The 27,598-nt window shown below is 37.5% G+C and overlaps 1 protein-coding gene across 2 annotated transcripts in view; it reads left to right on the forward strand.

The window, feature by feature from the left end:
• The first annotated feature begins 230 nt into the window (after positions 1-230).
• The window catches only part of LOC124184077 (protein turtle homolog A-like), a 385,811-nt gene continuing 358,443 nt past the window's right edge, over positions 231-27,598 (forward strand). Inside the window, exons 1-2 of one of the 2 annotated variants that reach the window (XM_046573473.1) lie at positions 231-1,597; positions 14,237-14,394. In XM_046573473.1, coding sequence (XP_046429429.1) covers positions 14,325-14,394 — 70 coding nt within the window. In that variant the 5' untranslated portion in view covers positions 231-1,597; positions 14,237-14,324. Of the gene's footprint in view, positions 1,598-2,572; positions 2,590-14,236; positions 14,395-27,598 lie in introns of those variants that run through there. The other variant, XM_046573474.1, reaches the window with a different exon arrangement.

A 27,598-nucleotide genomic window follows, 5' to 3' on the forward strand; every position in this document is an offset into this window, starting at 1 on the left:
AACAGGGGCGAAGGGGGGAAAAACACACACACACGCCTTACCGGGCTTCGAGTTGTGGGGGAAATCGGGGCGGCGAGCGGGTTTAGGAAGTGGGGGGCCGGAGGGTGGGAGGGATGGAGCGATAAGAGGAAGCGGGAACTGGCGGGGTGCGCAGGAGTGTGTGGGTGGCGAAAAGTTCCCGGGGTTCCCACGGGCGCCGCTACCGCCGAGGTGCCGTCAGTCCGCAACCGCCTCGCGTCGTGGCCGCACTTCAACCCCCGAGCGCACGTTGCGCCCCGCGTTACGTCCTCGACTATAGCCGGGTTTATACCCCTTGGGCCAAGGACTAGAAGCAGTTTCTAGGATCGGGCGGGATGTTTTTAGAACGAAGAGAAATTCCGTGGAACATGGAAGTTCCGGATTTTTAGAAGTAAGGGTTGTTTCATCCCCCCTTTCGAATCGACGCTGTGTCTTTGGTTTACTCGATCGTATCCTTATTCTTGTTCTGACCGGTCTTCTCGGTTTTCTTTCTTTCTTTCTTTCCTTTTACGTTGATTCTTACGTTTCTATTCGTTCTTCGAACGACCATTGGTCTTGTCCGACTACTTACCCCCGGCGTTATTATACTCCGAGTGTCTTCCGGCTCCCGCGTTACGGTTATTGTGCACTACTGGACTCGAGAATACGCGGAATAATCCAAGGAGGTGGAGAAGCAGAGAGGGAGAGAGTGTTTTTGGAAAAAATGGTACCCAATGTGCTGCGAACAAACGTTGTACTCGCGGCGGTCGTTTGATAACGCAAGAAAATCAGGTGGGACAAATGGAAAGGCAGGAAAGCGGCGCAGAGAAAGCGATCGGTGAAAAATGTGGATCGTACGTTGATGGTGGGATTGTAATAATTCGCGAGCTTCGCGCTTGCAGTGTGGAGGTGAAAGTTTTTGGATAAAGTGTCGGCCGGAAATCCGAAGCACGAGAACGTCAAGCAAGCATCGTCGATCCGAGGAATGGATTTAATTGAGACTTCGAATTACGGGTCGGTGGAAATTCTGACTGCCCGCGGGTTTTGCCGTAGATTTTGAGTGCGTCGGTTTCGTCGTTTCGATCATTGTCGTTAATCCGCATATCGTGTAACGAACGAAGAAATATCGGTGTATTGTACAAGGCAGAGAGTGGATTACGATAAATTAATATTGTGCTCACCGATGAACGAGTGACCATGCAGTGAGTGTCCCAGACTTGGATTATCCGAGTGCCGAATCATGGTGGTCGAAGAGTGCCGATGATCCTTCGAAGGATCGAGTGACCGATTTACCGATGGATGCGCCTCACCGAAAGTGTCACCTTCCGTTTCCAATTGGTGAAAATCCGGCGTAGTTTTCGTATTTGGAAAGTCTCTCGGGCGCGGTTTGCCTGCGGTGTGTTTTTGGATATGATACTCGACGTCTGCTTACCCTTTGTAGTGTTACGTGGAAAGTAAACACACCGCACGTCGAAGCTCGTCGCACTGTGAACCAGATCTTCGGTGTTGAGTGATGAATAGTGTAATCGCGTGATAACAAGCGTTCCCAAGGTGATTACTGCAAACGCTTCAACAACGCCGAAATGTACGAGTGAAAAAGGTACGCGCCAAAAGCACTTTTCAAAGATCACATCACCTTTTACCGGTTAATGACAACGTTCGATTTTTGGATAGTCTTATCGCTTACTTGAGCACCTTAAATGTACCCACCTTTTCGTTCCACTTGACACGCACGAGTACCTTAATGCTCCCGAAGTATCTCGCACTCTGGATCTACCTCCGGTATGTCGAAAATATTTCTCCGTCATTGTCGTAACGTTCTCGTTGAAAGGTAGAGTGGCAGCCTGCGTGCCATTGCGGAATGAACGCTCGGGGACGGACCGTAGTCGAGTTTCTGGAATTCATATTCCGTCGCGAAGGGATTTCTTGTTCAAATTCATATCAGGGCCCGTGTCAAGAGTGTCTCCGGTGTGTCAGATTTCGTCGAGTTGTGGATGTGTATTCAAGGGAGCATCGTTATCCACCTCGTTGAATGAGGAACTAACGGTGGTTCATGTGGGTTTTGTCGAGGAAGTAGAGAGCTGTCGAACGACCAAAACCTCAACAATTTGAATCATATTCTGATGACCGGTGCAGCTTTTTGGAATCCTTTCAGCAGCATCCGGTCAGCAGTCGAATTGCGGTAAAAAATGAAAATAGTTAAGAACCGAGCGGCAACCGTAACTAAAAATTTCTCTCGGTGTGACATTTCGATTTCACCCTTCACAGAAAATTGTTAGTACGAGTATTCGTCACTCGTGATAAGCGAGCTCAATAGTCGTTGTTACAGTGTTTATACTTCGGCCAGAGAAGTGGTTTGAACTGCGCGATTTGCCGGGGACGTGTCCATTGATCATTGCGTCGTACGTGTGATGTAATTTGTATTGAGAATAAGTACCACACGCGGTAGACGTTCGAGAAATAAATGTGATCGTAGGCACGCTTCTGCTGCCAGATTAACCGGTCTAAACACTCTTCGATCTGTCCAGAATTTGCTGCGTACTTTTTTTTACTGGTGGACAATTGTGTCGGGAAATGTTTCAGCAAAGTCAGGTGATTTTGCGCAGTTTTAATACTCCGAAAAAACAAGGTAGGCAAAGCAAAAAAAAAAAAAAAACAAAGAAAAGTTGGAGCGGATTTGAAACGTGAAGGAAATCCGAACGCGTTGACCAATTTCTGAAAATTTTAATTTGATTGAAACTAGAACAGATCACATATGGTAATACGAAAAATTTTTATTCACTGCTGAGATACGTGTTCTTAAAAATCGAGCTTTCAAAAAGTTGCTGGGAAACGTAAAAAAATTAATATTAAAGAATCTCCAACTTGATTTCGAATTACGTATATAATTTTAAATTATGATTCAAGGTCTGATTTATTTTTGTTCAATCGTTTACAAAAAATTGTACAACATTGCGCTTTTAATTTATTTCGTTGATTTTTAATACCTAATTCAAAGTTTTTTAATAATCAATATTATCAACGTGAAAAAACAAGTGGGGAACAGAATTCAGCTGTTATACGTTTCATCGTGTCCACCATTTACGGTTACTACTACCAGCAGAAAGGAGGTTGAAGTTAGTAACGTTGTCGTAACGAAACAGTGGGGAAGGTCACTATTTTCTTAATTTTACAATGATTTTTAAGGAACTAAGATTTCTAAATATTAGTACGTTTTGTTTTATCACGGTTTACTTAATTTCAGACTATTTCAAAATCGCGAAATAACGGTTTTTCCTCAGCATAAATTGTTACGCTAAAATGTTCGTTATATCTGACTGGTGGTTGGTGTTTTGGTCGTTGGCTCAATCAGTTTTGGTCAAGTTCTCGACGTCATTCACAGCCGAATTTTTCGACGGTAGACTTTCTTTACAATGTCTCCGGAAAACAGAATTTCAACTACGAAGCCCGCGTTTCGATTATAATTTTACAAAAAGCGTTTCACGTCATGTGAATAAAATGTCGAAGAAATTCTAAAATCCCAGAATTAATCTTCGAATCATAATTTAAAAAGAAAAATGAGTCGAGCTCTCTTTGACATTGATTTTTTTCAGTCCCCCAGCGAATTTTCCAAGGCCTCTTTTTCAAGAGCGGGTATCTCAGTAACGAATAAAAATTTTCTAAATTTTGACACGGGAAATGGAATGTTCGTTCTTATAAAAAAAAGTTTTTGAATATCAGGCTTCGCATCGATGCCGCTTTTATTTATTTATTAATTTTTCTTTGCCCCACCCAGTATATATTTTAGTTTATATATTTATAAAGACTGTACGAAGGTGGATCAAAGAATTCACCGAAGGAATCCCGAAGATCTTTACAATCGAGAATATCTATAAAGTAATCGAAAAATCGAACATTTTTTCTTAAACATTCCCATAAATTTTCTTGTCAAGCCTGTTGCTGTAAACTTTATTCGTTCAAACCAGAGTGCGCGGTTTTGGTGTAGATGGAAAATTTGATCCCGAGATGGAAACTGGGATGGCTGGCGGGTTTTGCACCTGGGTGAAAGTCTAAATCCGTATAACGTATATCTTATATGCGTAATGTGCCTCTCGCTGATTGTGAGGCGAAGGGTAATCTGTTAAATGTACTTTATACCGAGTTACGCGCAAAGCGAAGAGAAATTCGATCGTACTCGTCTCCGTATTCTCCGTATTTCTCGGTGCGTATCTCTCTGCTTTGTTACTTTTGTCAATTACAAAGGTCAGCAACAAAAAATGTAAAAAAAAAGTATCTCTTTTTTCAGTTTATATTTAAATGAACAAAGTTTGATTTTATACATCGAATGATGACCAAAATCTTCGCTCGTTACTTATAAAGTTTGCTTTTGTCTTTTTTAGTTGATCAATGAGCCTCGAAATTTTTGCTTAATAGCTAACAAATGAAGAACAAGAAAAACGTCTTCACCGATATGTGATCGAACTTTGAACGACGTAATCAGGAACGGTATAAAAGTCCGTAGATAAATAGAAGAAGTACGAAAAATATTCATTTTTTAACATTGTTTATCAAGTCTTACGTTCGTAGTTTATTATTAACTATTATTTCTGGGTAACATTGATTCAAATGCGAAACTAAAGTTTGTTTCAGCTTCATTCACAATAAATGTTTGAGTAAATAGGTGATTTTTATCAAAATTCGAAATATTGTTCTGATTTCTACAAAAGTAAACTTTATCTTATTAAAACTATAATTTTTTTTTTGCTAGAGCTTGTGGGAATTCAAGAACGCGTGTAACTTTTTGTTTTGTGGATTCGTGAACAGCATCGTCAGAAAATTGCTCAATTTAGCCATATTGTGGTTGAATATTCGCAATAATTGACAACCTGGTTGTACAGAGCCCAGTATTTTTAAAACTCGGTGATAAAATTTTATTGTCAGTGAAATTTTAGTGTGAGTTATTATCCATTCCATTAACGCAATAAAAACTGGAACTTTATCGAGTTTTCGGATAGCTAAAAAACGTGGAAATCGAATACGTAGTAATTGAAAATAATGCATGGAATTTGAATTTGAATAGATTTGAATCTGAATGGGAATTCAAAACTGGATATAATTGCATTGAAACTGTGTAATTTCGATACATTCAATCATTACTTGAAACGCAATTGAGTTAATGCCGTAATTAAAATTCGAACTATGCGAAGCTTTACCATGTATTTTTTTTTTAAATTATCCATACAGCAGTAGGTGTATAAATCGTAATATGTCGTGGCGAGAAGGTTGATTCCACAAACCAGCACTCACGTAATTGAGTGGAAAACAAATAAACGACCAGGAATTCAAATGAATAGAATATAACGGATCCACCGAGGTTCAAAATGACCAATTAAACAAATGGAATTAACGGAAAAATGTACCTATACAAATCCGTAAATTGTGCGCACTATTTACTTGCGCTCTGCCACACGATGTGTAAGTAGGAATCGGGCATTGACTATACATGCAAATTTATGTACGGGGCAATCCGTGCCAACTTGATCAAAGTTTTAATTTTGTTTAAAAAATTGTAATGAAATTGTCCCAGCTTCGAGACAGTACAAGGAATTTTTTCAGATTTTTCAATTAACAGCTTAATTGTTTATTTTAAGACGTCTTAAAAAATTCTCAAAAAAATGTATTTTATACTTCGAACATTTCAAGACCATTCCCATGATGAAAAGATTTTATTTTCTGTTCATCTCCATGATGGAACAATTCTATAAATGTTCGCATTAAAAAATAAAAGTTTAGAGAATTTTTCGGAAACTTTCAAACCGCTTGAACATTGCTTTAGTTGATCAAAAAAAAAAAATTGAAAGAGCTCATAAAGAATCGAATAAAAATACAATTTTTGAGAATTTCTTTGAGAATTTAAGAAACGATTGTTCTTAAAATCGTTTTAAATATTTTTTAAATTACTAACCGGTTGAATGAAAAATCTGGATAAATTTAGGGAACTGTTTTAGTGTCGGGACAGTACTGTAAAATTTTTTAAACACCATCCAAAGCGGTGAGGGTCCGATGTTGGTCAAGTTGACACGAAATGTTATATTTATTTATTTTTGTTTTTCCGTACCATCGTGATAACACGGGCATGATTGATCGACGTCCTTTGTACTTGATAAAGTTTACGGCTAACGGAATACCTTCGCGTAAGTTTGTTGCTTACGTCACGTCTGTATTAAAAGGAACCTTTATCTCTGCGTCGTTGGAATGATTTCCTGAAAATGACAAACTGACACCGAGTGACATAATTATGTAAGTATATTTAATACTTATGCTAAACTTTTTTTTCACCCAATACACTTGCAGCCTAATTTCTTCCAACTTTTTATATAATTAGGATAATTCTATGACCGAAAAAAATCTCCTCGACTTTTTGACGGTGAAAAAGAATCCTGAAATCGGTCTGAAACAGTTTCGAAATAGAAAATTCAGGTCGGGGTAGAAAAATGCGAAAGACCAAAAAAGGTCGACGGGACGAAATCCCGAAAGTCAAACTACCGGCGGTTGAAAACGTTGAAAAAAACCACAAATACGAAAAGATGTTTTGTTGAAAGATAAAAATTGAGAACGCAAAAATTTTTTGTTTTTTTGAGAGAATGACCAAGATTACGAAGGGCACAATACTGAATTGCTAAAATACCGAAGAGTCAAAAAATCGACTTTTCAAATATCAGACTCGTGCCTTTGTAGAAAATCTACGAATCTGAATTTATCAATAACGACTCACCAAAGACTCGGATGGTTGAAATCCTGAAACTCGCTAATAGTTCAGTCGGAATGTACAGAAACCGACTACCATCGAGAAAAAGAACGTATCTTTGAAACTTTTTGCAGAGGTTGAATTGAATGGCCACGAAGGTATCCCGAAGTTTTTTACAAAAGTTAGGTCCGGGTTTGAACACTTAAAATCATTAAAAATAGAAAAAGCGGTAATTCGGCGAATTTCTTTTTTCTTTTTTCTTTTTTTTTTTTTAGGTTTTGGTGAAACATGTTTTTCACAAAAATTGTGCACCGTGTTGACCTCTGAAAAATAAGACTTTCGCGTAAATCACGCAGCAGTGTTAGTTTAAACCTAAATTTGAAGTAAACAAAAGAAACGATTGTTTTCTTTATTGAAAATTATTCGGTCAACGATCAACGCAGTTTTCTGAATCCCTCCTCGAAAAACGCGTTCAATGTTTACTAAACTACGCTGCATAGTTTAGCAACTATAAGCGATGTGTGAAAATTCCCCCCCTTCCTCGATCGCTGATCATCTGTAAATCCTACAGGCTGCCAAAAAATTACGGTAATGGTTTTCAGTACCAATTATCGGAATATATGTAGATAAAATTCTTTTTTCTTTACATATTTCAGAAAAGCATTACATTCGAGATGAGAATATGACAAAAGTTGTGCCTCGGTTGTTCCAAAAATTTCGACAAACTGCAAAATCTGAAGAAACTCTTGAATAAAAAGAGGTGAGGCGAGAAAGAGAGAGAGAGAGAGAGAGAGAGAGAGAGATTTATTGATCATGTTCACAACAATATTGGACAATATGACATATATTTAGAAAAAAATAAAGAATAAGCATGCCTCGGTGATGAAAAGATCAGTACAGTTTAGAGAAATGGAAAATTGAATGACAGGAAAGTACAAAGAGTTAGAAGATAAACTTGAATAACTAGGCAACAATATAACTGAAAATAGAAATAAAAATAGAAAAATAACCGCCAAGTGGAAAAAGAAATATAAAATACCGAGAAGATTAGCGAGCTAATTCGGTGTCGAGAAGGTGCTGCCGGAGTGAGGACCTAAAAACCGATAGAGAGCGACTCCGAGAGTGAGAGAGAGAGAGAGAAAGAGAGAGAGGTGGAAAGAGTTGAAACGCTTTCCGGCATTTAATCATTCCGCCGTCCGCCTTTATGTGCTTGACATTTGGCAAATACCAAACTGAGCGAGAAGCGGAAACAGCGAGTCGAGTCGAAGGGCCTTCTTCGGGTGTAGCATCGGAATCAAGGCGGCGAAAACGCTTCCACGTGAATCGGAAAACCCTCACCTGAAAGCGGGGAGACACATCGAACCGTGGCGGATACTTGGAAAGGGGCAGAGAATTGAATCATCGAACAATTCACTCGCGGATCTCGAGATCCCTTCCGCTACAATTTAACCTTTACCAGTGAATTCGAATGAAAAGGTCTCTCCTCTCCTCTCCTCTCGCAATCAGCTTCCCGGCTAGGCACCCGCAGCTAGCTTGCTCGAACTCGGCTTATTGAGTAGCCTCGCGTCTCCTGCGGAGAGGGAGAATTTGAATTTCATTAGACGGCGGTCCTAATGCAGACATTATTTAAAACCTCCCTTCGATCTGGCGAGCCTGCGTAGGGGGCGCGATGCTCCTAGTCATTTTTAAAAAATTAAAAAACTCACGGATTCTTCTTCAACATCGTTCGATCAATTTTTTAATTACGAATTTGGAACGAATAAGCGGCTTCGGACGGCTCACGATCCGGCACTCGATTTTTTTATTTTTTTTTTTTTAGCTACGGTTATCGCTCAGCCCTTATAAATATTTTCATTTTTTCCCACAATCGAAAAATATAGTTACGATACCCGTTTTACTGAATTTTTCCAGTTACTGTAACAAATGAAATTTTTCTCAGTGCAGGTTCCAAATTCACGGAGAAAAAAAAAAGAATAATATCCGATTTGAATTGTAACACATATCCCGCAATATAACACGATTAAAATACAATATATATTCAAGTATTCATGATTTCGGTGATATTCCGATAAGTTTATTTTCGCTCTTTCTTCGGTGGCGAAAGCTTATTGTTTACCCAACTTCGCAATCCATCACTAATGCTAAATTTATTCGTGACTGAAAAATTATATTGTATCCACACAGCCACGTGATCAAAGTAATACAATGTTCAGTGCAGTGAGATAAATTGATGGATTTTCAAAAATCGTCCGACACACTTTGTCAAAAAAATACCCGATGATGAATTAATACAAGTACATGCCACTAATTATATAGCCACTAATTATATATCTGACAGGAAAATTGTTGAGAAATGATGAGAATTTGGGTGAGAGGGAAAGAAGAAGCCGAACTTCAGTTTCCGAGTCCCTGAAGGATAATCAACCCACTTTATTCCTTTTTGGTCGTGCATCAGGATAATAAAACATCAAAACCGTACGAACCTTTTCCTCCTATAAAAAAAAAAAGAGGAAACAATTGAATAAATGAAATCGAAAAAACGTAGAACGAGAAGCGTACAAAAAGTGAAAATAAAAAACAAGATTCAAATACACCAGAGGTTTTCACGTGAAGTAAAAGGTTGAAATTTTCATGTTTTTTTTTTTCACGAGAAGGGAAAGATGCATAATTATCCGTGTTGTCGGGTTGAATAGGAAGCATTTTTTATTTGTTTTTTTGCGTAAAGTTCAAATATTTGCATCGATGTCGGTTTTTGCAAAGAGAATAATTTGTTTTTTTTTTTTTTTATTTTTGTTTTATTTTCTGTGAAAATTGAAGATAAAAAATCATATCCCCAAATGTTCTGCAATTGGAGTTTTATATTTTTCGGCACTTTCTATCATTGAATATCATAATTATTGATGATTTTTATTTTTCCCCCGAGTGCACAATTCTAAATAACCCAAGTTATAATATTCGATGATACCTTTGTACTATATTTCTTTTGAGTACCATGCGTTTATATTTTTCAAATCGCATTATTTTCACTCGCGGATGTTTCATTTGTTTTTTAAATCTAAAAAAACGGCGTACAGATTATTTTAGAATTGTATAGATAATCGATTTTTCATTGCGAATTTCAAATTTGCGGTTTCACGAGAATCTCCTTTTATGGGATAGGGGAATCGACCATCGCTCGTTTTTTGCGCCATAGATACAGATATATAGAACTATGTAACTAAAAATTTCTCTCAGTGCACGTATGATAGAGAATGTAATTCCTTGAACACTCGTTCTTGCAATACTTGATGAAGGAAATACAGCGAAATTCAGGACATTCTATTATTCAGCATATTCAAAGTGTGAATCTTTGACTAGAAATGCAATTAGAGGTGATTGAGTTAGGAATCTCCTTGCTCACGGCCAAGGTATGTATTGTGTGCCAAGTGAATGAGCCAACTCTATGAAGTACGTTCCAGGTTCGCCCGTGAGTCACGAAGTCCGTCTTGTAGTCAGTCACCTAGATTACACAGTATAATTTTGTCGAGTCAAATTTACGACCCTAAAATTATCGAAGACTTGCTAATTCGCTGGATCCCACTTGCTCTAAATTACAATTTTCAGAGTCTCGACTGCTGATTCACTCGAAATATCATCTTTTACACGCCGTAACGTATCGAGAGTATGTAGAATGAAAAATATAAAACTGCAGTGTCATTCACGATTTATAAATTTCACCCAACTTTATCCGTTCGAAGCAAATTGAGCGAATGTAGAAGCCTCGAGTGCCCAGTTTCTTCACCAGATTCTTAAGCAGAACGCTGATTACGAATCTGAAATCAGATTTCAAAAATTCGAAATGGCAGATCTAATATGGCGGATGAAGATTTCAAATTTGATTTAATCTGGTAAAAAAATTCTGTGCGGGGGTTTGCGGGGTCTCTTATTGGATTCATCGTACTGAATTTTGAAAATCTGATTTAATATTCGTGATCAGCGAGCCTAAAAACTCCTGGACACAGTTTTTTCTCCGGATTCGATCGAATTTCAAATTTTTCTCTACGATATTGGATACGGTATCTAGAATTTTTGAAACCTGATTTCAAAAACATGTATGTAATGTGCAGAGGCTCAACTTTCTGGGTAATGAATTATTCTTTCAATTTTCACGATTTTTTGTCAATCGATTTGCTTGCAACGATAATTATTTACATAAGATCGCAACAATTACTCTCTGGTATTTAAAACCTATCAGTGTACTATCGGAAATGGTAAAAAGCTGCAAAGTGATACGTTGAAAAGCAAAACTGTAACTAAATATCCAAAAAATGGATATAAAACAGACGGTAAGAATAATTACCACTGTGACTCAAAGGGATTATTATAAATTACAACAGCTCAAAATTCGACTCTAAAATCATTACATCCCAACACGCGCAGACTTTTGTGTGTTTCCGAATCAATCTCATACCCTACACCCGCATCTTTGCAGAGGTAATTGCGTAGTATGTTGTTCTGGCACTCGATCATACCGACGTCGATAAAACTACATATATATATTATACCCCGTAATGAAACGATGACGTATCGACGTGTGGGACGAACTTCTTAAATAAATGAATACGAATCGCGCTGTTCACTTTTCCAAGTTTTACCACGAAATTGATGAGTTTACAAGAATAATCTATTTCAATAAAAAACGAGTTGTCTCTATTTTCGTTTTATCATTTTTATAAACTCATTCGATATTCGATACGCCCGAAGATCGATTTACTTTAACCTCGAACCTCGCGCAATCTTATTCCGTTTTCGGTGTAGTAATTCACGATTAGCCACATAAATGCGCTAATGATACGACTCTGGTGAATCTGCATGGTTACATGTAAAGGCATGGGCATATTATATTTACCCATGTGAGTGAATGTGTTGTACAGGCCACACGCATAATATCATTCGGAGAATATCACGACGTCAGTACCAGCTGTAGAGGTGGATTAGCTTGACGGGAAATGAGGGGTGATGTTGAAGCTCCGGTTTCTGACAGCTCTGAACAAACATACCGCGTATCTTGAATTCATCTCTGATGTACCGCGGGTGAAGAACAAAAAAATTATCCTCATACGCCGGGTTGAATGGAGAGCTTTTTCGATTTTCGAACTACGAAAGAACCTTTCAGGCAGATAACAATATCTAATAAATATATGTGATAAGTATATTGTTCAGGTTCGGTGCTGATCGTGATGATTAAAGAAGAAGTGAAAAGTCCTCGACCATGCCGATGCGATGCTGTGGAGAAATAAAACCCGGGACATCCGTTATTCCTCCATTATCAATTAGTAACTGAGCTCAATGCAGATTTATTAACAGAATATCAAAATTTTGCCATCTAAAAATTTAAAAACATGAAAACGGAAGCCCTTTGAATCATTGCGCAGAGATAATGATTTCTACAGACCATGCTCGATTTTGTTCGCGGTTAAAAACCACGCAGGGGAGAAGATAAAAAGAGCGAAACAAATCAAGATTTGATAAGAGAGGCGAAGAAGAGACAAAGGATTTCGTATCTAACCGGTGATAAAATAAAATTAAAACTGTGTAGTTGAAGTGGGGTGAGAAAAGCTGATATCCAAACCTCGAGCTCTTGGCTTTCTGAGAGCTCAATTTCGCATCCGGGTAGAGTCAAATTCGCGCAGGAGTACGACTATATATGTAGACACACACACACACACACGCATGACACATACACGCAAATTTATACATGGTTCGCGGAGCTGCGAGATAGCTTCCTTTTCGGGCAGGGGTGCGTTTTGACACGAAGCATCACATGTGATTTGAATAAATGGCGTGTCACGGTGCCGGCGGTTACAGGACACGAGGGAAAGCTGAAATGGAAGTAAGAAGAAGAAGAAGAAGAAGAAGAGTAATGGAGGAAGGAGGCCGAAGTAGAGGACGAATGTCAGCGCTTACTCCGTGGATACCTGCACTGCCATATAAAATTTCTCTCACTTTTCCTGCTTTTCTCGGGATAAAACCTGCCAAACGAGCCGCGAGGCGAACTCTTACTTTCGCCGAGTGTCTCTTCCGCAAGCTCAAAATTTCAGACTTTTTATACATACACCCTGATTTCAGAATATCACGTCGAATAGATTGAATTGGGGGCCGGATGGACGTGTCAACTCTTCGCGCCGTTCTTGTATGATAGAACGAACCGTACTGGGAACAAGTACCGAACAAAAATCAACCCAAGATAAAAATAACACGAAACAAAAATATCGCAATTCAAGCTTAATGTCACGTAATTTCATTCGATGTGATTTAGTTTCTTGTAGGTTCGTTTTTTTACATATTTTCTAAAGGGTTATTTTTGTCTTGGGTTCTTTTCGTTTGCAATATTTGTGACAGGTTATTTTTCTGAATGTTATTTTTACACAAAGTACTGTTTCCATTAATTAACACTGTTCGGAAAATGAGGTTACAGTATGGGGAAAAAATTGAATACAAAAAAAAATAAAATAAACAATATGCATACCACCAAAGCGATTTTAACGATCGATTTGTACTTTTGGAGCAGTCGAAGATTCGTATCTTAATCGCGTTCGCCATTCGCACTGTTCAGAATTCACTAATGTCTGGTTTGTATAACGCGAGTACCAAAGAGGAAAAATAATATGTAAATCACCACGAGTCGAAAATGCGTAAGATTTGGCGTGCTGAGAAATATAACGACTGTCGGATACCTTACGGTGAATAGAATAACAGATGATCCAATTATCCTAATATACACCCTTGTCTCAAAGCCCGGATCATCCTAATTTAAATGATGAAAATCTCTGACGGGAATCGCTCGAAGTCCAATTACGGCTGAGCTGGTAAGTTCGGCGCGATGAAGATACGGAGGAAACGAAATAAATAAATAAATTAAAAATAACCTGAAGTAGGTACGTTTTATTTGATTTTCCCTTACATCCCGTCGCGATATTTAAAATCGATCGAACAAAGCTTCGTGTCAGTCACGCGTGTGACGGGAGTCTTGTTAAACCCTTTGAAAAATTGTGGATTGACCCGGACCTCTTTCCCCGTTCTCCAAAATTTTCGTAATATAGTTATAATATCCCTTTTGTTATCGACCATATATAGCGCTTTGACGCGTTAATTAATCGTCGGCAGGAAGTTGAACGTCGGTGACCGCAACAAAGCTTTGCGTCGAGCTTTACGAGGGCCTTGGAATAAAAAAAAAAAAAAAAAAAGGATTCATCAAAATGATAACAATAGAGAGTAAATACAAAAATAAAGAAAAAAAAAAAAAAAAAACCAACGAACAAAGAAGAATGACAGTAACGAGCGAACAATTCAACCAGAAAATTTGTCATTCTTCAAAATGTTCACGAACGAAAATCGCGTGAGAAAAATCAAGATAAAATGAACGTGTGATTTCCATTTTTTTTTTTTTTTTATCTTCACACTATCGATAAGCAATCAATTTGTCAAATCACACGATTGACTAATTTGCAAATTACTTTTTTTCTGTTCCAGATCCGACCGCGCATTTTATACAGTGATACAGTGTGTCGATATTATGTGAATTACGATTAAAGTGTGTTTCGTTGATTGAGAAAGAAAAATGAATACATCGAAAACCGGACTTGCGATGTGGCTGGCTGGGTTTGTCATTCTTTCGATCGTCAGCAACGGTGAGTTTACACAAATTTGTTCTCTTCCTTCTCCTCACCTTCGTTCCCTTACTCCTGGATCACCTTTTACGACGTTTCTATTACCGCAAACGCGCTAATTGCAGACACGGTGTTCCGGGAATCCGTTCCAAACTCGGCTTCACTTAATCTGATTAAAACTATTCGATATCGCTGAGTATCTCTCACGTGAATCGATTTTTCAGTGCTGACGCCGCTTCTGAAGGTACAGCTTATTAGGGATAAACTTTTTTCGTAAATTCAAAAATAAAAAAAAAAAAAAAATTTCCCGTGTTATTTGAATGGAAAATAAAGAAATGGATAGAGGCAAGCCTTACTATTGATATCAAGAGCTCATATTGGCGCCAAAATTTTTATTTTCAGGTATACTATCGATTTTTGGACACCATAAAAAAAAAAAAAAAAAAAATTCATCTTTTTTTTGAAACACCCTGAATTATATTATTATATATATATATATATATACAGGAATCCTTGTGTACATTGTCTGCGAATATACGGTATGTCTGTACCAGGCTTCGCATGCGACGTTATTAACAAATCAATTTTCGATACAGTTTACGGGATGTGCGCGGGTGAAATCTCCGTGCATGCAATAGCATAAATACATATGTATTAACAACGCCCATACTATGTATACTCATGTACATGTCGGAATCATTCTTCATACGGTTTTATGTACTGCATAAAAGTCGCAAATTTTTATCGATGGCGTGAAAAATTTGCAGACACCGTTTTCCGGCGAAAGTCTCGAGCACTTTGATCGTTAAGTTCAGTTTCTTGCTATTTTAAATTTATTTTACACAAACATGAAGTTCAATGAATGACACTTTTGTTGATATTGATGTACGAAGGCAATTATGATCGTGGAATTATGGGAAACTACAATTGTTACTGTTTATTGTCCATGAAAATATTTTGTTGTTAAGACTATCGAGAAGTTGAGCTTCGGAGAAAGATTTTTTCGTGACGTTCGATCGATTTGACAAAAAAAATAAAAATTCAACAATTCGGATCACCCAATATTCTAAAGTTACGTCTATTAAATTGGAAATCCATGAAAAACAGAAATAACAATGATTAGCAATATTATGTTGTAAACTCGGGAAATACGATAATTTTTTTAGTTGTCACCTGCAACGATTTTGGGTATTTTTTAGTTCGAAAGTTCAAGAAACAAGCCTCGATAGAAATGAAACTGAGAAGCTCGAGAAGAAAAAAAACTGCACCACAGAAAATTTGTGAAGGAAAATGAGCTTACATGATTCACCAAAATTTGAACATAGCGCAAACAATGCGATTTATCAGATATTATCATAGTTTTCATTTAGTTTTTTCAATAAAAATTCACATTTCAAATCTTTGTTCCGAATTAAGTGCCGCGTCTTTTTTTCTTATAAGTAAATTAATATCCTGGTGGTTTCGATCGCGTGGCTCAAACCGTTACGCCTCTTAACAATTTTTCTCTAGGCAAAATAAAATTGGAAGTGAACAAGGAAGCAAAAAAAAAAAAAAAATAAATAAAAAATTTCAAAGGTAATTTTGAGCGCATTATATCCCAATAAAATAGACTAAACCTCACGAACTTACAGCGACACCATAAATGTCTAACCCCGTACATAATGCCGTCCCTCATAAACGTCGAGTGCTTAGACATAACACTGAATCCTTGTTTCCGCGGTTCGTAAAATTATATATGACTTCGACGACTGTTATTGGCAATAAGAATTAATTAATTACTTACGCACGGACGTATCGCGTTAGTTTCCTTTTCTAAACACGTTGCGAACTTACACGGGTGCATGCACCGATTCAATTGCATTTATATTCTACATATGCTTGCAGATATGCACGCGTCATATGCCGTATGCAGCATGCCGGCTTTGAGTGATTTAATTAAATCTATGACCGCGTCGGGTAATTGAATACCGCTCACAACTTCTGCGGAAATTGATTCGATTAAAAGCGAACCAAGAGAAATTTCTAGCGTTGCGTTTACTTTGCAAACATTCCTAATACCCAATTGTTTTCATTTTTTTAACAATGGTTTTTCGTATTATATTGAAACAAGTGTCGTTGTCGTTGTTGTTGTTTTCTATACGGTCATTTTTATCCGTGATATTTTCTCGTCACTGTTACGTTGATTTAATGTTCGTGGGACGATAATTTGTTGCTACGCTGAGAGAAAATTCATTTGTTACAGTAACTAGAAAAATTTCGTAAACCAAACAAAGTGATTGAATAGCGAGATAATTAGAAACTGCGGTATAGATAACTGAATTCCAATAATCTTTCAAGCGTTTAATCGCAGCGATGTCCATTTCACTGAAATTTGATTACAACCGCAACGGATATGACATTTTTTTATTCACGTCAGTGCAACAATTCAGGTTGTGAAGAGGTATAATAAGCAGAAATTATTGTGAACGTGAAAAAGGAATGAAAAGAATGTGAGGAACGAAAATGACGGAGGATCTCGGAAAATATATGCTAATTCTTTTTATTTTTAAGGGTGGGCCAGGCGGAGTGGCGTTGTTTCGTGGATTTCCGAACTTTTTCTCTTTTTCTACGCACCGTTCTGCTGATTACTCGTGATACCTGTGAAAAAGTTTCCGAGATTGACAATCGAAAGTATGAACAAACATTTCTAAATCTACGGCTTCCTCGTACTCATGTAAAATTAATTTCGTCTCACGAACAATTTCGGTATACCTACGGAAAAAAAGTTTTTTCCCCAACCGCGGAATTTCAAAAGTATATACAACGTATATGGTTAAACCAATTTCAGACCACGGCTGCTGCTCCATTTCGATACAGCAGCTACTTGCCTTTATGAAAGTTTTTCAGACGGGGAGAGAGCCTTTATTCGTCTTCAAAAATTCACAACATTGTTTTATTCTTTTATATATAATCGTCGTGCCAGTTGTGGTATTTTTGTTTTGAACAATTTTCACTTCGTTTAAGCTAGCTCTCTTGTCGTTGTAGTTAAACAATTTTTACTAACGAATCACTTTTGAAACAGATGTGAATTTTCGAATATTACATCGGATTTTTGCACATTCTATTTATAATCGTCAAACTCAAAACATACAAATATATTGTTTTCGGTGATCATCGAGTTTTGAATGAGTATCGAGTTCGTGCTTCTGAAAAGTCAGAAACCGCTGTTGACACAATACTCGTTGTCAAAAATCAATATTATCAATTTTGCATTAAAAACGTACATGTCCGTTGGTATCTTGTTTGTCAATTTATCTTTTTCTGAAACGATTATTTTCTTGCCAAACTAATCGGTGGTTAATATTTAAACATTCATAATTCAAAAATCTTATAAATTTTTCCGGAATTAAATTTCTGGAAAGAATCGGAAGATGTTGGAAGAAAATTTTCAAAAACATTTCGTTTCACAAGCCTGACAATGAAAAAAAAAATGAATTTCAAATCGAGGGAAGATAAAAATTTTACGTAGGTACGACGAAAATGTGCGCGGTTGAAAGAAACTCGAATTACTACTGCGCGGAAAAATACCGTCCGTTTGAAAAGAATTAAAAAATATGAAAATGAAAACAGAAAATAATCAAGCGCCCAGAATTTTGCCCTTAAACGTGAAAACGAATGGGTTGCATAAATCCATTCCACGAATTCTCTCGCAGGTATCTTGTTGGCGAGATTTTTCGTCTTTGAAACTTACCTCCCGACTAATTGTCGCTTTTGAACGTCTTCTCAAAGCATCAAATTCAAATTCAGCCCGAGCTTGACGGTGGGCAAGTCCGAAAAAGTTCCAACTTGCCGACAGGCGAGTAATTCAAGGTTGAGTTCAACTGTTTCAGTTCGAGGGAATAAAGCATCGACACGAACGCTTATTTGCGAGCTTTTCCTTCTTGCGTATGAGAAATACGCACATATTTACCTAAAGGTACAAAGCTTTGTTCGTACGCCACGGGCAGCTGTGGCACGGGTTTGAATCGCGTATATATTACACCTATATAAAATAAACATGCCCGCATGTGTGTGTGTGTGTGTGTGTGTGCGTGTGTTACCGACCCTAAACCCAACTTACCGGTTCTCGTTAAATTAAGACTACATTCACCGCATACAGAGGAGGAAAATGTGTTTCTTCATTTATTATCATAACTCAAGCCAAACCAGAAACTCCGAGGAAGCAACGTGTGGAAAGACAAGCAACGGAAGGTATTGATGTGACGGGTGAAATCATCAAAGAGTTGTAACCGCGGATAAGGTGAAAATCGTTTCGAAGACAAACTTTGTCCGCGCTGTTGAGTTTCATAAACATACGTGTGTATTTGACATCACAGAACGCGTACAATTTTTTTGCATGGTTTTTTCCCGTCCCAACTCTTTGTACGAATGAATCGATTTTTTTTTAATACAAATTCCTGAGAAATTTTCACCGAAATTCGTTGATGAAAATTATCAATTGCAAGATAAGAAAACGAGATTCCAAGGAGAAACTGTGTAACAGTCATTTTTATTAAATGATCTTGGTTTTTGCACCATTTTCAAAATGACATCTAGACGCGTGTTACAATTTGCACAAGAGGAAGATTTTTAATCTGCGTTATACTTCGGATGCATCGGTTTATGTAATCGAAACTATCGCGAGCATTTGCGGATTTGATTAATCGAACCACGAATTAAAATTTAAAGGGAGAATCTAAGACTCGACGATGCTTCGATTATTTTATTCCATCCTTTTTCGAATGCCTTGGTATTATTTGCGAACAAACAGGCATTATTTTCTCGTATTCGATAAGTCGTGGCCAAAGTGACCTTCCAAATAACTGCTTTCGGTCTCTTCATCGCCAGTCTTTATCCGTCATACGAATATGACGAACGGAGACCACGCGAAGCGCCACTCTAATTCCATACATTATTCATACGCGATCCTTGATTACCGTCTAGTTCTGTACATAATATATCCAGGCAATCCTGTATAATTTTTTTTCTTACCTCAATTTTTTTTCTACCTTAACCTGCAGCAAATGCGACTCGATATTCGTGGTCTTCGAGATTCTACGATAAGGGATAGCGAGGCGAGGTTGAAATTGCGAATTCAAAGAGCTCCGAAAGCGTCAAATTCCGAATTTTTCGCTCGCGAAACTCAGAGGAAAGAAATCAAACCTTGACGAAACAGCAAAGTTTCGAAAGGGCAAAATGCCACAAGGGTGTATCTCCGAAAAGACAAATTTCCGAAAGTTATTATTATTATTTCACTTTATCATAAAAATCTAGGGGAAAGACTTGGCGAATATTGAAAGTCTACGCCCCGAGTGCTACTGCGAGAGAAGTGAAAAAGTGAAAATTAGGAAGGAGGGTGAGATTAAAAAATTCAAGACTAATTAAAATGTCAGGGAAAAACAATGTTGTCGTTTATGAATATGATTTAAGATATTGCGGGTTGACTCATCGTAAAAAACGGAGGCAAGTTTTTAAAGACCCGTCCCCGCCGGGGTTCGGCATCAGCAAAGTTTCCTCGCGTGGTTAATTTTTATGCTCGTTAGCGTAAAACTCCTGGTAATGCCGAGGAAATAAAGAAAAGCTTTCACATTTTTACGCGGTCTGAACGGTTTCAGGTGGCATGAAAAGGCCTGTGTATACGTGTAAACAATGCAGTGCGTTTCAAAACCGGGATGTAAGGAAAGGAAAAACGGAAAATTAAATTGAAGAAAGGAGAAAATAAATACACAAACGAACCAAACAGCGGTAGAAAAAGAATTTCGACCGAGAATGTCGAGCGTGATTGTACAGACTTTTATTCAAAACAATAAAAGCATTTAAACGGGCCTCGAAGACAAAGAAATAAATTACCAAAATGAATAGCTTTGCTCTGGTTAAATAAGATACTGCTTTTCGCTGCAAGCTTTTTTTTTCTTTTTTTTCTTTCTCACATTTACGTTCAGAAATGAATGTCGCTGCGCTGTTTGATTCACGCGATCGTTCGTACAGTTTGCATAATATTATAACCCGTGTACATAATATTTCACTAATAAATTAGGTTTGGATGATTTTTTTGGTGCCAAAATCTTGCAAGAATTGATCGTATTTTTTATGCGGCTTTGGTTTTATGTCGTTTCGTCGAACGATGTTTTTCTTTTTTTTTTTTTTATTCGCCTCACTTCTACTCCAATTTTTATTCTTCTTTCTTGATTACATGTAGATGGAATGTCGATTCGTCAGAAAGAGAAAACTAAATATTCACAAACTATACTCGGTGGTAAGACGCGACCAGAATCCCAAAACTGATAATATTTCCAACGAGTTTATACTTTTGAATCATTTTTTTTTCTTTTTCTTCTTCCAAGTTGGCCATTATTTTTGCACTTAATTACATATTTTTACTTCTATTAAACATCAATAAATATTCAACAAACATGAGGTCGAAGCAAAAATATGAATCGAAGAGAAAGGTGGTTAGAAAACTTTAACGTGATGCTGATCTACGTTGGTTTCTAAAAAATCTTGCCATTTTCCAATGATATATTTCATGAAAATGAATCGCATATTAATTTTCTTACCAGAATCATAAAATTATTTTGTACTATCAAAGAAAGAAGAAAATATTGTTAATAATTCCAAAATTTTGTTCGACGTAACGTCCCGCAAGAATTTTCCTTCTTTCGCAAACTCAAAGCGATACGTGTTACACACACACACACACACACACATATATATTATTCTCTTTTATGGATTCGGTTATAGCTTTAATACGGTTTTAATGCGAAAGATAAGAATTTAGTACGTCCGCTTGAAACAACAATAAAAAATTTATTGGCCGGTAGACGAAACGAATGAGGACCTCTCGGACATTGTTTGACACATTTAATGAGTCTCGCGCGTGGATTTTGATGAGGAATATCCCGTGAAAATACCTTTCCTCTTGCGATATCCGAAACATTATTTGACGAAAGAGAACAAACGGAAGGAAATATGGCGCCAAAAGTTTCGTTGAAAAATAATCATCGCCCGTTGGAATCGGACGACAAGAAGGAACCGAATCCTATAGACCAGTACTGTGATTGTTGTGGATGTCCAAAAATGAAATATCTCGGTGTATGTTTTTCGAACTCTTTCTTTTTTTTTTGGTATTCAGCCTGCACGACGTGTCGAATAAACACGTCATTTGATATGCTCGGAGATTTGTGGATCAAAGGTTGATACCATGGCTCGAGGCGTCGGAATAACAATTATCCGTGCATTTCTGTGCTGCGGATCATTTGCAGGTTTGCAATAATCAAACCCCTCGAGGGGTTAAGCGCTGATTTAATGAAGTGTCAAAACAGCGAGTTTCCCTTTGTGCCAAACTCCTAGCCAGCGGGAATTAATGCCTCAATTTTCATTCCCTCTTTTCTCTCTTTCCCGAATTTTGGCGCGATTCATTATCAGCTAGAGTGAAATAAAAAAACGACAAAAAGAAGAGAAAAAAATATATCAAATATGAATGAGATCAAATGTTGCTGTCAATATCAACGAGCGGATATACACGTAAATATATCTAAAGATTTTTCGTGTCGAACGATAACATTCATTGAGAAAAAATTTTTCTCACACCGTGTAATTATTTTATACCTTTTCATTTGCAATTATTGAGGGGAGAGGTTCTTTGATTCTCGACTGCTGAAACAAAAAAATGTCGCGTAAGAATATCTTTCCACCAATTTTTCGAATATGGTAGTATATGCTTTGAAAAAAAATAAAAATCGTGCAGTTTAAGAAAATGTTTTTCATGGCCGTGGAATGCAACTGTGATAACGTACGAGTGGCTTTATTCCATACAATAAATTACCAGAGTCAAGTAAAGCTGCGGGTCTGTTGTTACGTACGGTGTTTCAACGCAGAAAATTTTCCTCGACCAACGTGCTTCGCTTACATCTCCCAGCTTTGGATGGAAGTCGAGTATTTGGTTATATTTTCGCATCCCGGGCCGCGGCAGCCACGCGAGAGTTCCATTATATTGATTACCCGTTACCTTCGATAGCTGTTTAAAAATAAAAAGAAAAAAAAAAAAGAAAAAATTTCACGTTTGGGTGTGTGTTTGTGAAATACTCATGAATATTTGATCGACGTGTTTGGGGCTGGTTGCATTTTCGAGCGTTTTTTAATGGATCCCTTTGATTCGCTCGATTTCTGACCCGCCTCAAAAATTCCGCGGCATCGTTGATAAGAACGGAGGTAAAATGAAAAAAAAAAAAAAAAAAAAAAAAGGCCCAAAACTCGAGAGATACAAAAAAATTTAAGGGCCACGAAAAAGAAACGGATCGATGATGCGCGCGAAACGTTGAAAGAAAAGTTTTTCGCAAAGTTATGCAACTTTTTGTAGAGTAGTTTTTTGAAAATTTCTGGTAACTCAGGAACTACGGAGCTTAAAACTAAATATCAAGGGTCAAAATAGTTGGATTATCTCGTTTCGAAAGTATCACAAACTTTTGGTATTTTTTTTTGAAATTTTTTTTACGATCATTCCTTGTCAAAATACCTCAAGTTGTCTTGTCAATATTAATAATCTTGATTTCTGTGTCCGTTTTCCAAAAAGTTACGCACGACTCTGTGAAAGTATGAAAAAACAAAAAAACATGTTCAACATCACCCAGTGATTGGTAAAAAGGTCCTAGAGAATTTTCAAGAAATTATAATTAAGCTGATTCTTTCTACTTTCAAATGCGATCGGGAAAATTTGGCTAGGCCTATTTCTTGCTGAGATATCTAACTTTTTGTACCGATCGAAAAGTCGAAAAGTAATCCCGAAACTGATGAAGGGTAGGGTGTGATTGATTTTGAATTTTTATGCTCCCAGGATCTTGAACGCTTTCAAATTGACAAAAAAAAATAAATAAAAATTGCCGATCTGTCCATGGATGGTAAAATGTGACAGCTGAAATTGAACGGATTCGGTCACGATTGTACGAATAAGCAGTTCTATTCGTTGCACAGTTTTCAGGGTTCTATTGGACTTGATTAAACATTTTCGCGACTTACCAAGCAGTCATCTTTGTGCTTTTAACGTCTTTTCATCGGTGTCGTATGTCTTGAGCAACACGTGGAACGTCGAAGGGTGAAGAGACCCGATCGATGTGGCAATTCTTTTCACAACGTCATTCACGGTGATTAGCTAGCGCTTGAAAGATATTAGGAATAGAATTGTAAGCTGGAATTAGTGCAGAATTTGGATAATTGACACTTGTCAGAAGTATACGCGGAAAAATTTTAGTACGGCTCTTGACTTTTGCGAGTTACTTGTCAGGTTTTAACGACGTTGAATGACACTCTCATTTCCTGAAAGCCGTAGCTGGGAATTTATGAAAATCAACTTGTCTAACTATGTCGGACAGTTCTTGACATTGAATAACTTATCTACGTACAGTGAACCTTTTCCTCAATTCACCGGACGAAGGTTTCTCCGAATCGTGGTAGTGTCGTAATTCATTTCTTTCAATTCTACATTTTCAAGTAAATCCTCTTGCTGCCCGAAAAATATCATCTCTCGTGTATTCAAAGGATACGAAATTCTCGATAAAAATGAAATGAGAAAATTGTATCATCAAGTTAAAAACTTTCGTTACTTTCGATGGGACAGAGAAGAAAAATGATAATATTGCGGTTTGAAAATCGTAACACATTTTCACGTATCAAATATTGTTGACCTTGTACAAGGTCGGCAAGTACCTTTACTTGTAAACTTGGAAGATACCGATCAATTGTTTAGAAGCGTTGTTCCGTTGTTCAATTTTAAGAAATCTGTGAATTTTTTGAACTACGGTACGTGAAGATGCCTTGAAATATTTCTTGTTCCATAAGAATTTCGTAATAATTCCTTTCCACAAAATGTCAGTAGTAGTTTGAGAATTCACGTTGCTGTTACATCGAATTCTAGTTTCTTCACCCTTCGACCGAATGAACCAAAAAACAAATCAGTGATACCAGTATTCTAAAAGATGATGATTCTGTGAAAAAAAAGTAAAGAAAAAAAAAAAAAAAACAGGATTTTCAGAAGTAAAATTTTCAACAATCTACTTTCTCCATCTGTTTATTCTTTCACGTCCAATTTCCCCGGCTAAAATTTCTAGACCTTAGCACTCTGGTGGCTCGAGCGCCGATCAGACTTCGGAAAAACGAGAAAAAAAATGAAGTCGAAGTCGATAAAAAGGGTAGGAATCGCTTCGAGCCAATTTCCCAAGTTAAGCATTACGCCTTGGGTTACGTGATCAGAGCTCCGAACGTCACTGCCTGCATGTCAGGGTGTTTTCCTGTAATCTGTACCTACGTGTATGCGGCCCTCTCCGCATTCCCAAGGCTAATTTAAGGGGGGAGTCGGTGTGAATTTGTATAATATCGAGTTTTTCAGTTTGGAATGACTGAAAAAGACGTGATCGAAATTTCCTTGTAATAAAATTTACATTATGGTAATACGGTGAAACTTCTTTTAACAAACACCTCTTAACCCTTTGAGAGGCATGTTTTTTCCTTTTTTTTCTTTTTATTAGAAATTAAGAAATTCCAAGAGATTATTATTCTGAAGCCATTACTACGAAACTTGAAATGACGGTGAAATAATTCATTTTTCCAAATTTTTAAAATTTTTTGTGAAAAGACTAGATTACGGAAAATTCTAAAAAAAAAATATATACATCACGAAACTGTGTATGGAGAGTACGAAAAAGAACGTTCAGATACTCGGTTGTTACGTTACAAAAAAGAAAAAAAGAAAAAAAAAACGTATTTTTTCACGTTAATTGTTTACAGTATACACTTTTACTGTGCAAGATTGAATATTTTTTTTTTCATACATTTTCATCGAAAAACATTGCCTGTATTTCCCAGGACACATGCTACCATAATTTTAATTTTGTTGGGAGGAATTTTTGGTCGCATTTTTTTTGTTCCATCAATTTCAAAAATGAAAAATTCGATATTATCGAAATTTCACCGGAATTCCCCCTGAAACTGGATGAAAAATGAACCGAAAGACGGATTGAAGAGTGAAAAAATTTTTTCAAAAAATGATAAAAATAAAATACTGCACATACGTGCAATTTTTTTCACCCTCAACCCCTCGGGCGGATACTTTGCATTGTGTGCGGATAAGCGGCGGTGCGTTTGTGTCGAGGGCATTGTCTCTCCTTCGTCGGGGGTGTCGGGCTGTAATTACGGTGCGAAGAGAGGATGTTAGGTCGCAGTAGCGTCACTCGGTAAGTGGGATGGATGCTGCGGCTGCGGGCTGCGGCCTGGTGAATTTAAATTTCAAATCCGGTGATCTAGCCCCGAGGAAACACCCGGAGCCGGACTTTTTCTTCATTCCGCAAATTTTTTTATACACACCAGTCTAGTCTTCGCAGTTTTTCCCAAACTCGACGCGTTTCGACTGTGTAACGTGTAGAAAAAAAAAAGAAAGGAAAAAGGGAAAGAATAAAAGAAAAATACCGTAGCTTTGTGCGTTTTCATGATCTCGCGATCAAGATCACGTGTGCATTTTAATGAAAGTTGGCTGAACAATCAAGTATCGTTTGGAGATGGTCTGTGAAACTTTCCAAACTTTAGAGATATTGTCGGTTGTTGAATAGGGAATTTTTTCGAATTTTGAAATTATTTTTTCGTGCATCACAGTTCGTGGAGACATTCTTCGGTAAACTATTAAATATTTGGTAGAGACGTGTCACGAAATTTTTGAAAAATCTGCTTTGTCTGGTTTCGTGTGTATATAATTCTAAATTTCGAACAAACGGTCAAATCGATTCAAACGTAATTTGTAAAGCGAATCTGATGTTCGATGGAGATACGACGCAATTTTATTTAATATAAATCAACTTCCGGTTACGAAATCGTGGTAACTCGAACTTCAAAACAAATCACGATTTTTCGAATTTTCCTAGAACTTCTCTAGAATTTGTATTTAATTTAGTCGAATATAATTAACTGTAATTTACTCACAATTGGGTATTATTTGTTCCAAAATATTTTCTCGACTGTCAAACTTGTTCTTGCTTTTCTATCCGATTCCTCCTCGGTATCGTTCACCATTTATACATTTTCCTCGTACGAAACTTTGCCACGGTTTTCAATATTCGAACATCCCGTAACGAATCGGACCGAGGTATTGAGAACAGGAACGCGATCATCATTTCGTGTCTATTAGGTACGAAAAGGCTAAGCTTTTTTGATCATCCGTCTATTTTCAATTAGTTTTAACTTGATAGATCACCGCCCTCAACCCTTCTGACATAATTTCTTTTCCCTTCCAGCATACACTGAGAGAAACTTTTAGTTCCGGTTACCGCTCAGTCCTTAACTATTTTCATTTTTTACCACAATCGAAAAATACAGTTCTCGGTAGAAAATGAAAATTAGTTTTCTAGCTGTTACCGGAAAGTTTGGTATCCGTTACTGTTCTTTCTCGTTGCGAAAATTTAATGCTCGTGCAACGATAAATTGACTCTAAAGCCTTGTTTAACTAAAAAAGTAGAGTAAACCTCAGAAACTGATTTTGCGTTGCAATTACCAAAAAAGAATCGACGATAGCGCAAAATGGTTAGGCGTACCTCGTTTTTCGTAATTCCAACAATATTCAAAGAGTTTTTTCAACGATACCCGTTTCACTCAATTTTTCTAGTTACCGTAACAAATGAAATTTGTCTCATTGTATTTCGGCTCGGATCGCGAGCTCGATGAGCCCTCAAAAACCCGCCTCGCGAACTCATCCCTCTGTGAACAATTGATCCTGGCACAGCCAAGGAACTCGAACGTGCGGAAGACAAAGATGTAGCTTACGAAGTAACCGCACTGTGAGTATGAAAGTGAAGTATGTACGGAGAATGCCGGTGGCAGCAGCAGCATCAGGTATGGGTCATGCATATGGATGGAAGTCAGCGGCGAGCTGGAGTCGCGATAATAATGAACAACACACCAACGGGTTGTTTATGCTACGACACACCGATGCGAAATGTCCTTTGCGCTTCGGAACAACCGCGCAACGCGTTAAATGTCACCGGCGTTTAGAACCCTTCGCGTTAATAATCCTTGCACAATTATTTTACACCCCACGTAAAGCTTTCCAGCGCTTGAGTCTTCTCCTCGCTTCGACCATTCACCGTTCTTTCCGCGACCTTTCCTTCCATTTCTTCCTCATCCGTATATTTTCACTCTTTTTACCTCGCACCTCGTCTCTGTAGAAACG

The sequence above is a fragment of the Neodiprion fabricii genome, chromosome 5, assembly GCF_021155785.1.
Source record: "Neodiprion fabricii isolate iyNeoFabr1 chromosome 5, iyNeoFabr1.1, whole genome shotgun sequence".
In the NCBI taxonomy this organism is placed as follows: Eukaryota; Metazoa; Arthropoda; class Insecta; order Hymenoptera; family Diprionidae; genus Neodiprion; species Neodiprion fabricii.